The sequence below is a fragment of the Lonchura striata genome, chromosome 2, assembly GCF_050655825.1.
Source record: "Lonchura striata isolate lonStrDom1 chromosome 2, ASM5065582v1, whole genome shotgun sequence".
Lineage (NCBI taxonomy): Eukaryota > Metazoa > Chordata > Aves > Passeriformes > Estrildidae > Lonchura > Lonchura striata.
Window position 1 is genome coordinate 71,139,889 of NC_140704.1, and position 12,534 is coordinate 71,152,422.

At 40.5% G+C, this 12,534-nt stretch overlaps 1 protein-coding gene across 1 annotated transcript; it reads left to right on the forward strand.

Annotated features, from left to right (window-relative positions):
- On the forward strand, nucleotides 1-12,534 carry MRS2 (magnesium transporter MRS2). Its single transcript, XM_077781215.2, has 11 exons — nucleotides 1-214; nucleotides 423-496; nucleotides 2,036-2,072; nucleotides 2,654-2,766; nucleotides 3,215-3,388; nucleotides 4,054-4,184; nucleotides 4,856-4,972; nucleotides 7,584-7,736; nucleotides 8,836-8,953; nucleotides 9,693-9,806; nucleotides 10,751-12,534. The coding sequence occupies exons 1-11, from the start codon at nucleotides 16-18 to the stop codon at nucleotides 10,859-10,861; spliced, it is 1,341 nt and encodes a 446-aa protein (XP_077637341.2). The 5' UTR covers nucleotides 1-15; the 3' UTR covers nucleotides 10,862-12,534.

Below are 12,534 nucleotides of genomic sequence, written 5' to 3' on the forward strand. Positions count from 1 at the left end.
GGCCGAGCGGGGCCGATGCTGCGGGGTGCCGCGCTGCTGCGCCGCGCCCTGGGCGGCGGCGGGTGCCGCCGCTGCAGCGCGGCCCGCGGCCGGGCGGGCGCGGCGGGCGGCGGCTCCGGCCCGCGGGCCGCCCCGGGGCTGCCGCCGGGCCGCGCCTGGCGCCGGCCCGCGGCCGTGGCGGTGCCGCCGGGAGCCCGCGGGCTGCGCTGGGCCGGTGAGCGCCGGGGACAGCCGGGGACAGCCGGGCGGGGGAAGCTGCGCTGGGAGCGGCCGGGCCGGGCCGGGCGGAGCGGGTCCGGGTCCGGGTTCGGGTTCGTCGGGGCCTTGTGAGCAGCGCTTCCTGTGCCGCAGCCCGAGAGCGGAGCGCCGCGCAGCTCCCAAGGGCGCTGTGCCGGGAGTAGAGCTGTGTGTTCTCCCCGCAGGGAGATTTTACCAGCATGCCCCCACTGAGACCTCCCAAGCCACCCTCGCCAGCGTGTCTCCTGTTTTTGCAGTGGTAAGTACCTGCAGGCATTTCCACCAGCGAGGGCAGCCGGTGCGAGATGATGGTTGCTTTCCCCCTCTTTGTTTGGTTCCCTTTTGGTTGTTTTTTAATCTTAAGGCGTCAGAAGAACAGATGAATTTGTGTCTGGGACAACATCCCTAAGTGCTAAATTGTTGCTTCGAGCTACTCTGATTTGAGGCCCGGTTAGAGTACATAGTGTTGATGAAAATGCTTTTCTAAGGCCCGGCATCTCTGGGAAGTTCTCTGGCTTCTCTTGGGAGAGTTCTTTCAACTCTTGGAAGTGCTGTAGTCAGACGTTTCTTTTTAAATTTTTCAAGGCTTGCTAATGCCTTTTAGAAATATTAGTCTTGTGTCTTGATAGCTGCAATTCTAAGCAAACATAGAATCTGGTGAAAAACAAGCTCACTCTATGCTGTCTTTTTAAAGGATGCTGAAGGTTGTTTGCAGGCTGCTTGGTTTACACATATGCTTAAAAAAAAAAAAATATATATATATATATATAGTGAAAAATCACATTATTAGTGCCAGTGAAGGAAGATGTGGTATCCTTGTTGATAATGAAAAGCAGTCATTCTGCTTTTCAACAAAGTGCCACATAAACTCCACTGCAGCTCTACTGGAATGGATGCTTAGGTAGGCTTAATTCACTGAAAGTCAGTTTAAAAGTAATTTTAAAAGTCAGTAACGCTGGGTTAAGCCACACTGTTTATGAGGAAAAACAATAAACTTCATTATTAATCCCGACATGGCAGTCATTCCAAGAAAGTTATTTTACTAGGAAATACAAGAGTTAAGTGAATAATATGAATAACAGATACTAAGGCAAGAAGTATTTAGTTGCAGGCTGCAAGCTAAATAGTGTGTCTTTGCAGTACTTGATGTGGGCACAAAGGCTAACCATACAATTGGTGGTACTCCTTGCTTTTAAAGTTTTATTTGTAAATTTTTCAGAGTGTTACAGAGCAAATAGCTGAATTTTCGATCCCAGATGTAAGATGCCTTGCTGGTCTCCTCTCCATGAGATCCAGTCATAGGATGCATGGGAATAGCTCTAAGCTGTGCCAGGGGAGGTTTAGACTGGACATTAGGAATCAATACTTTACCAAGAAAGTGGTCAGACTCTGGAACAGGCTTCCTGGAGAGGTGGACAATATCCCAAGCCTGTCAGAATTTGAGGCATTTCGACAGCATTCTTAATATGAGGCTTTAACTTCTGGTTAGCCCTGAACTGGACTCTGATCATTGTAGCTCTCTTCAAACAGAAATAATCTGTTCTGATTCTCTATAGATCACCTTAACAAGGCTTGTGCAGAAACATGGTCACGCAGATGACACTGGTCACAAACACAGCGAAATGTGGCCTTTTCATGTAATTATTTTGCTTAATTGTGAATAGAGAGTGTAAAAGTTGTTTTCTCTTCATAATGTGTTTTCCATTTGGCTTGTAGGGAAGTGCAAATAATTTTAGGAATTGATTTCTTGTTTTATAGTGGTTCTGAGAAAAAAATATTTTTTTTCCCATTCCTCCAGATGAAGTTTGACAAAGAGGGAAATACTACCTATTTTGGTAAGTTTTTACTGTAGTTTTGTTTGGGTTTGTTTGAGCTTTTTCCTTGTCCAGTACAGAAAAACCCAATTGAAATCTACTTGGTTAAAAAAATTATGTTTTGGACACTTCACTGTGTTTGAGGTGTTGTGGCAATGCTTCTCTTTTGCAACCTTCCATTGGGCCTTCATAGCATCTCTGCTGTTACAGCTTTTGTACACTAAGTAATATTTTGAAAATAATATATTGCCATTTCTCACAGGAAGGTAATTTTTGCTTTGCTTTTTTTTTTTCTGACCACCATGCTACTTTTGCTGCCTTGTCTTTCCGTGTAGGATTACATGTGCTTTCTCAAAGGAGTCACTTGTTTCTGATGTGAAATTAATTGTCGTCAACTTTTTCACTTATATCTAGAACTTTTCTATTCAAGATACAGTCTTAAATTTTTTGGAAAATAACTTAGATCGAGGAGTCAATAGGAGGAAAACCTTTACTAATAGCTGGGCTGTTTTGTTGTGGGACTTGGTAACACACTAGGATGTAATTTGGAACATACCTGCTTGTCCTCTAAATGTCTTAATCTAAAAATATTTTCATGATAGAAAAGAAGAAAACAGAATTGTACCAGGAGCTGGGTCTTCAAGCTCGAGATCTGAGATTCCAACATGTGATGAGCATTGCAACCAGGAACAACAGGATCATTATGAGAATGGAGGTGATGGTTTCCCTATAGCTGAGTAAACCCTGTTTCATCCTTGCCTTCTGATTTTCTTGCACAGCAAGAAAACAGCAGCTTTCTGTGATATGCAGTCCAGCAGTAAATGTTTATTTGGAGCTCTGCCTAGCAATCAGAGTGTGAGTTCACCAACTGTATGTATTAGTGACCTTTTTCCTTGTTGAGCAGGAATTTTTCCTTGAGAAATATTACTAACATCGTCAGAGAAGTAAAGGCTGGTGCGGAGCCTCTTCTCAATCCCTGTCTCAGTTGGCACAGTGTTGTATCTGAGCCGCTTTACAGTTAGCATGAAATGTTGTTATTATCTGCCTGAAATGACATTTGAAGATTGGTTTTATCAAAGCCCAAATCATCAAATGTGCTACAGTGTTACGAGAAATCTTCAGGAAGTTTTTTTCAGACTCCTTACATGTACTATCTTTTTCAGTTCTTGAAGGCTGTCATAACACCAGAGTTTCTTCTGATACTAGATTATCGTAATTTAAGTCTGGAACACTGGCTCCTCAATGAACTAGCATCTCAGCTGGCTGGGGAAGGTCAACTAGTCACATATTCCCTGCCCTTTGAATTCCGAGCCATAGAAGCAATTCTGCAGTACTGGGTGAGTTATATTTTTTTTTGTTTGTTTGTTTGTTTGTTTGATTGTTTGGGAAGTTCTTGCTACACAGAAAGGGCAGTATGATTTTAGTCTTGTGTTAACATTTACACGTACATAATTTTAAATGTATTCTGCACTTTTCTGTTTTTTTGTTTTGACCCCTTAGTTCTTACGGTTTTGTGTGTATGTGTGTTTTCATCCCCTTTCAACAAAGTGCTGTTTGGATATAATGGCTTCAGTACCATTTAGATAATTGGAAAACAAGTCAGAATTCCTTTTTAGAGACATGTTGTAGCTGGATTGAAGATCACACAAAAGTGCTGAGGTTTTGGCCTCTTGAGCAGGAGTCGGATGAGATTTCTAGCTATCATTAGAAATCTGTGCTTGCTAATTCTAATGTGACAATTACAGATAATAGTGGTTTACCTTTATCAGCCTTATTGGTGTGGTTGTCACTGGGTTTCACTTCACTTTTTATAAAATACAGTATTGTTCACTGGCTTTGTGTTTATGGGGTATCCATATAGCAAGTGTTTCCCAGGCATTGGAAAGCAGGTTGTATTAAATACCTAATACTGTGAATTCTGTGTTGAGAGACAGGAGTCAGTTGCCCAAATCATTCTAAATGAATTATTTTAATTCTTATGAAGGATCATCTTGTTATCTAGATCAGCAAACTGCAGGGAAGACTTAACACTTTGCAGCCTCAGATCCTTGAGACGCTGGAAGCGCTAGTGGACCCCAAGCTTTTATCTGTGGATAGGAGTAAACTACACATTCTTCTGCAAAATGGCAAGAGGTAACTAAGAATAAGCTGTGAAAACACAGGGAAGATGACATAGAAAATTGCATGCATTAAAGTGTTAGAAAAATGGTATCTGATATTAATTTCTTAATTACCTTAATGCTGGGTAGTGCATCTTATTTGGAAATGTAAAAGTCAGTATATGAATTACCGAGTGATAAGGGACAAAAAGGAAAGAAATTCTGAATGGCCAGAAATACTGTTCATGCTTCTTAAATAGCATATGACAAAACAAAATAATACCTAAGAGAATGAAACAGTGTGAAAATATTCCCTTTAATGTAAACCTGTGTAAATCTATGTACATCTGTGCTTTGAGGTTACCATACAGTGCTACCTTCATGTATTGGCCTCTCTCATATGACAGCGTGTGCTTGCTACGTGCTCAGAGAGTGCTTGTTTTTTTTTTTTTTTTTGCTTACAAATACATCCAGAAACACATGTGGATGCCTTTTAGTGTGTGTCTGTACCTCGCTGGTCCCCAGGCAGATCACTGCCATAGCTAAGTGTGTGGCTTGTAGAGCACGTTTTGAAGGAGCTCTTGCAACCCTGCAAGGAAGGCTTTCCTGGCCATTCTGTCTGGCGAGGGTGCTGGCTGGCAAACTCATGTAGAGGTTACCTTTGGGCACTGGTGCCACTTCACCTTTAGCCTGTTCTTCTTTCAGCTTGTCAGAACTGGAAACAGATGTTAAAGTTTTCAAAGAAACGATTCTGGAGATCTTGGATGAAGAAGAAGTAATAGAAGAACTCTGTCTGTCTAAATGGACTGATCCACAAGTATTGTATGTACAGTTTGAAACCACATACAATTTTTTAACATTTTGATTTAGTGTATTTTGTTTGAGGAGAACTTGAACACTAAACTGGATGTTTACTGCTAAAAACCAGAAAGAAAAATTGTTTCTAATTTTTTTTAATCCTAATGCTTACTACTTCAGAAACCATTGTAGTTGCCATTTTGGAGAGGAACTCCATTGTTACACAGTTACAAATAGTTCTTGACATTACAGGCCAGCTCATCTAGTATGTAATGGGATGGGAACAGGATGACAGAAAAAGCAAATGTTATTTTTCAATATAAATTAACATATTATGGGAGCATTTTCTTCAGTTTCACCAAAATATGGCAGGTTTTAAAGCTTGTTTTGAATAGGTCAGACTCTACACTTCCTTTCCTAGAAGTGTTCTGAATACCTTGGTGAGCTTTTTGCTCACCAGCAGAGCCTGAAGGTGAGACACCTTGGAGCAATCTTGGGCACCTGAAGAACAGCATTCCAGGAGATGTATGTGCAGAAACAATCCTATTGCACTTTGGAGTTCTGGTGAAGGACAGCACACAGCAACAGAAGCACTGGTCATTTTAATAAAAATAGAAAGATGATGTATACAATTTCCAAATATGTTTTGGGCTGAATTGTATTTAAATCTTAGGCATAGAGATGTGTTTTATATATAAGCAGATAACAGAAGTTATCTTCTAGGGTACTTTTTGAAGTTGATGAATGATACTTTTGCCTAACTGCATTGCATGTACATATTAATCCTGTTCACACAGTGTGGGGGTTTGAAGTCTTGCCCTGCAGAGATTAATCTAAATGTGCAGCAGAAATGCAGTGTTCCAGAAGTGGGACACGGTTTGCATTTCTAAGACATCTTCTGGAACAGTATTAGAGGTAACTCTAAATTCTAGCTGTTCCTGAGTCAGCAGGTGGTCTTTTTCCTGGTTTTGCTCACAACCTTCCTTTAGATTTAATACAGTCTGCTGGCAAAGCCTTTGCTCACAGTATACCATGTGTAGGGGATCTAGGAAAGATCCCAATGGCACCTTATGCCTGTGTCAAGAAAAACCCACAGGCATCCCTTCTTTCAGACACCATTGCCCAAAGGTAGGAGAGGTAGTAGGAGATTGTGTGAAGAGCTGCAGGACGCACACCAGGAAACACAAGCCATGACAACACATTTGGAGGCACATTGGCCATGTGTGAACAGCTCTTTTTTGATCCAGGATTGATACAAGTGCTAGGTGGTATTTGAGGAACTTGGGAAGCCTGAAAGGATATGGAGGAGCCCAGTTTGGCAGATAGGTGCTGTCAGAGATCTTTTGCAACAGAATGGCGAGCTTAGCTCAGAGAGATGAGGCAGACCTCTTAACTCTGTGTGAAGGAGCGTGAGGATGTGGAGGAGTCATGAGACAGATGGAGGCTAGTTAATGAAAGCACATCCAATGGCAGTTACTCTCATGTCTTTATGGTTGTCTTTATTTTGTATATCCCTAGAGGAGCTGATATAAATAAGATGTTCATCAAGTATGACCTTGAGCTGAATTTGTAATACTGCAGATAGTGCTCTAAGACTTTCAAGTCTGCAGCTTCTCTCATCTCCATGCAGTGAAAACCTAAAGGTCTAGAGGACTTTCATCAGTTTCTGCCAGAAACAGAGAAACTCATGTAAGGGAGCTTACATGAGTTGATTTGTAAGACATAGCACTTATTTTCATGGAAAACCATTACAGAGATGTTCCTTTAGCAGTCAATAATGCCAGGAGGAGATTAATTAAAAACTCAAGACTCTCTAGAGTAATGAGATCATATCACAAAACAAAAAAATATGAACAATCTTCCTGGCTTTGCTGATTAGTTTCTAAGCTCTTGTGGACCTCAGCTGCCTCAGTTTAATCTATGCAATGCCAGAAACTTGTATTGCAGAGGAAGGCTGCTGCTCTAGCAGTAGCACTGTGAAGTAAGATTAAAGTCTTTCAGACTTCACTTAAGAGAGGAGCATCTTTCATTAAGGTGGTCACTCTTCAGCTGCTTTGGGATTGAAGAATGTTTTTCAGCAATTGCTGTGTATTTCTCAAATGCCTTACTAGTAAACCATTTTAATATTACATAAACCATCTCCATCACTGTGTAATCGTTTGTGTATTGACTTTTGGTTGTTTTCTTGTTGGGAGTTTTTGAGTGCACTGTTACCAGCTCTCACCACTTGAGGGCACCAAAAAGTTAATCTCAAAATAGTTAGCATTCTATAATAATCTGATAATATATAATATTTTTATAACTTTTTAACTTCATAATAATATCTGAAATAATTAGAATTTGTGGTGGTGTGCATACTTTGACCACATCAAATGTTAACTTCTCTACTTAAAATAATTGACTGCCTCTGCTGAGCTGCTGATAAATATAAAAGTATTTATTTTATTTTATGCTGTTGGAACTGATGGACATTCCTTACCAGAAGGTTGGATTTTGTACTGTAGTGTCTAACAGCATTCTAGTTCCCCACAACTCTTATGTGCCTTAACACATTAGTAATACACTTCTATACAATATGTATATATATATACATATATGTATATATAACCAGGAAAATACAAATTTTTGCTCACAGTGAGGAGAGTACATCTGGAATTGACCATGCAGAGGAAATGGAGCTGCTGTTGGAGAATTATTACAGACAAGCAGAAGATCTTTTAAATGAAGCTCGTGAACTCAGAGTACTAATTGACGACTCAGAAAGCATCATCTTTATCAACCTGGACAGGTTAGCTACCATCTGTTAGATTACCAAAATCTGAAATTTAGGCTTTCTTGGCCTAGACTTTCTCAAATATTACTACAAGGAAAGTTGGAGAATTCTGACTTAGTGAGGGTTGAATGGACTTGTAGTCACAGCAGCTGTATTACACTTTTCTAGTCATGAACTGAATAAAGCAAAGCAAGAAGATAGCCTAATTAGTGTGTGTAATTCGCATGTACCACTGTAGCTAGGCACCAGTCTTCCCTAGCAGTGAAACCCAGGTTCTCCTAGACCCTTCAAGGGAGCTGTCCAATACAGGAAATGTCTGCAAATTGAGAGGCATATTAAAATTCTGTTCAGAAAAGATTACTAGCCAGAGTTTGGCGAGGCTACTCAGGTTTCCAGTACAAGTTAAATTATTACTCTGTAGAGTGATACAAAAGTTAATAACTTGAGAGCAAGTTTTCTCTTTCTCTCTGTATGCTACATTTTCTCTTTTAGTCAGATTTCTTACAAAAAGAGTTGTAGCTTGCATTTGCAAGAACATGGCACTCTGAGGTCAATGTTTAGTATTCTTTCTCCTCTAAACTGAGGAGTTATCTGTAGAAGCACTTTGTGGATGATATATCAGGAAACCACAAAATCTTTTTGTGGAAGACTTGAATATGGAATTCACCCAAAAGGACTGAAGTTTGTAGCCTGCAGCATTTAGCAATTCCATTTTTTTTTTTTTTTAATGTATTAATTTGCAAGGTAACAAAAATTTTTTGTCCGTTATGAATAAAGACCTAGAAATTGCAGCCAGTTGGTGGTGAGAGGTTACAAATTTCAGTAGAAACTTACTGTTACTCTGTATATGCACCTCTAGAAGTGAGCAATATTGGAAAGCCTGATGATGGTTAAGGAGAGAACCTGCTGCCTTTTAGAGGTGTCCAGATGTAGCAATGTCAAAACAAGAGTTTCTTTGTACTTTGTTTCATGATCTTTGCCACTGAGTTACATAATTTCAGCATGACTTCCTCTCTTTCACTATTTGTTTTTAGTGCATTTTACATGGAATTTAAGAATTTAGGCAGCAAATAAATTTTTGGGTTCCCCTTACAGATGTTTCTCCCCTCTTTAGCCACCGTAATGTGATGATGAGGCTGAACTTGCAGCTGACCATGGGGACTTTCTCTGTCTCTCTCTTTGGACTCATAGGAGTTGCATTTGGTATGAACTTGGAGTCATCCCTTGAAGAGGTAAGGAACACGTCCTGCATTTATGATAAAATGTGGCCCCTGCTCTTACAGTTTATTTCATATTTGGTACAACTTCTTTCTTTCCATGGAGAGTACTCCAGTGATTCTTGTGTTGATACAGTCACTTCTTTTGTAAGCAAATTACTGCATGTATTGTATTGTAGCCTTTTTTCTGTGCCATGTCCATGGAAAAGAAATGGGAAGGCAAGTTTTCAGTTGTATAAGTAGATGATTATAAAGTAGCATTAAATGATCATTCTGACAACAATAGCTTTATCTTCTAGATACAAGGGTCTCTGTCAAGCAGCCAAGACATTTCCAGCACATCAGAGGAAGTACTCTACTGTCAGTAATTGTTTATACCTAAACTGGGAAGGAAGGGATACAGGTTGGGGCAGTGCAACTTTAAAACTGCACATGCCACCTTTAAAACAAACAAACAAAGCAAAGACTACTTCTTTTCAAATCAGTTAAATATAAGGGTTGAATTTTCAAACTTCCCCGTGAAGGAAGGAAAACTACGTGTAACAGTAACAGATTGCAGTACAGTTATCCTAAATAAAATGTTTTGCTGTGAAACAGCCCTTTTCTCAAGGGAGGGCTTGGCTGTTGATAGTGAAGAGTTTGCTGCTTCTTCTCATAAAGGAAGAAAACACTGGTGGGGAGTGAGAGCTTATCTTTGGGTTGTCTCTTTCCTGGAGAGATAATTGGATGACTAATGGGAGTATTCTGTCAGTAGGACCCCAGGATATTTTGGTTGGTGACAGGGATTATGTTCCTGGGAAGTGGTCTGATCTGGCGGCGCTTACTTTCCTTCCTTGGGCGGCACCTGGATCCTCCGCTACCTCCTCACGTACGTATGGCTGGCTGAGACTCCTGCCTCACACTCTGCATGTACAGTCCATTCCTAAGGCAGAAAATAGAGGGGCAGGCCACAAAGCATGGCAAAATGCAGCTCAGAGTATGCTTCATGACAGAGAAGGTGCTCCCTAGCTGGACTGAAGGAGGTGGGGAGCCCCAGCACTGGGCAGAAGTGAAGCTGCTGGCAGGCTGTTCCATGGGAAGTGCTGTATTTACTTTCACCTGGAAGCCCAAGGAGAGCTTCGGCTAATGGTAGAAGTAGTCTTCATCCTCCTACCCACAACTTTGGATCCACAGTACCTGACTTGTAAAAGAGCAGAGCTAAAAGGATGATGAGTATGAGCACTAGCTATAACATCTCTCTGGAGAATGATGCCATGGTTGCAATGTCCTGACTCTCAGTCTGAAGTTTGTAATAGTTTCTCATATGCGTACCAGTTATCTTTGTCATTGATGGTACTGAACTGTAGGAAGATTTCCAGAGACCCTGTTCAGATTAGCATGTCATTTTCCCTATTGACTACACTTTCCAGGATTTGTGGAACTGTGTTGTCTACCTCATCTCTGCGCTGTAGTATTTCTAGCAGACGTATCAGTAAGTCAAAAGTTAAGTTGCTACAAGTGACAAGGGGAGGCTCAGATAAACTCCCGTTCCTCCCTCTCCTCTTTTGCTACTAAGAATCAGCTGGCAGTAGTGTGGATTGTTGACTATGGCTACAATTTACTAGAGTATCCTGAAGTTTAGTTCAGAAGGAAGTCCAGCACATACTGACTTGGAGAAAGATACTGGGAATTATTAGAGACGGAGAAGCCAAAGACACTGTTCTGAAAATAAGGGGAGCAAAATCAGCATTCATGCTTCTGTGGAGCCTTACTTCCTTCTGCCACATGTAGAGCAGCTTCTCATGTAATCAGGCTATTTTGTTTCTTGCCTAGGTTCCTGCCGTTTTGAAAAAATCCCAACCAGCAGCTGGAAGAGTTGAGATAAAGAGCAACCTTAAAGGAGAAACGTTTGGGCTGAGCAGAAGCACATTAACAAACCAATAGGAACAGCAGGAATTAAAGAGACTTTAGTTGTTACAGGGTGGACTTTGGACACTTTCCTTGTATTCTTCCTTACTGAAAACTGCAAGAATTTCTAAACTTGCTAATTTAATATATATTTTGTGCCAAAAACCTACAATGAAATTTTTAATGTTCACGCATATAAGGAGAGAAACATGAGGGCAAATAGCAAAATACTTTCTATAGTAGTTTCACCTCCACCCCATGTGTGTGCCTTTAGTTTTCTGTATCACATACATGTACTTACTTTTTGGGCATTCTCATTTTTAGTGATTCTGTCAAATACTGCTTTGCTTAATGGCCTTTCTAACAGAGAACAGAATTTTAGGATTAAAGAAGGAAACAGTCAGGATTGATCAATAATTCTGGTTCTGAACTGCAGATGTAGGAATCTGGCTTAAAAAAAAAAATCCAAGAATGACTTCTTGAATGGATATTTAAGGCCCTATTTAATTGCAGAGAAGAGGTTTTCCAAAGCAAAGAAGCGTACCTGCATCTCTCGTGAACCATGACTTCTATATTGGCAGCAATGAGAGAAAAGGAGCAATAAAAGGCTTTGAAATGTAGCTGCTGATCTTGTATAGTTCTTAACAATTAGTTTAGGGCCCAAACAGCAATTCTAGGAACAGGGCAAACGGGCCTATGGATAGTTCCCACTTGCATTTTCCATCTGACTCTTTCAAGACACATTCATAAAGCTGCAGTTTAACACCTCTTTGTATTGCCAAATTCAAATTCTGGTAAAAATCATCATGTGAGTTGTTAGTTTTTCTAAAGGTGGGCTCTGCTTTCTCCCTTCCCTCCAAGACAAAGCATGGACTAGCCTGCACCACAGTAACTAACTTGGTTAGTTAAAGGTGTGGAAGTGTCATGTCCTGTGCTAGGCTGAAGGAAGGAGTAAAAGCCTTATGGCAACTATTTCTGTTTGTTCTTAGGGTTTCTCTTTAGTTCTCCACTGGTTTCTCTCAGGTTGTAGAGGGAGCATGAAATGTATCTAAATCATGCCGCATTCTGTCCATTTCTTCTTTGGGATTTTTTTCATCTATCTGTAATAATACAGTGAGCAGCTCCTCGGGTGCTACCACATAAATCATTTTACTGGCAGGGGTTGAAAAGACAGTAGCTGTAGCTGTGAACATTCTTCTCAGGACTAATGAGTCAAAGATGGAAATAAAAAGTTCATAAATTAAAGGTGTCCAGGCCTGTGATTCTGGTTTGGTTAAAGTCTGTTGTATGTAGTTACTTTCCAACAGTTCTTCTGTATGTGACTTTAAGTACACATACTAATGGCATGAGAAGATGAGAAGGATAATGGGGCTTGTAATGCTTTTGAGTTTTTAGCTGATTTTTTTTTGCAGCCTTTAAGTTTAGCAGGTAAAGTAATAAAAAATCTCCCAACTGAGCAATCCAATGGAAAAAAAACAATGATTCACATACTTTGGCTGATAAACCTGAGGAATCTCAGTGTGTGAAGGGAGATAGATGCTGATTTTTCAAATGAGCTGTAGTTTCTTTAGGCCAGAACTGCTATGTGTTGGTGCAGCTGTTAGGGAAGCTTTCTCCTAGGTTTTTTTGCAGGGAGACTTCTGTGAACTCGTTTTGACTCTTCACCTGTACATAACTGACTCAAAGCACAATAAAAGCATGGAGTGAAA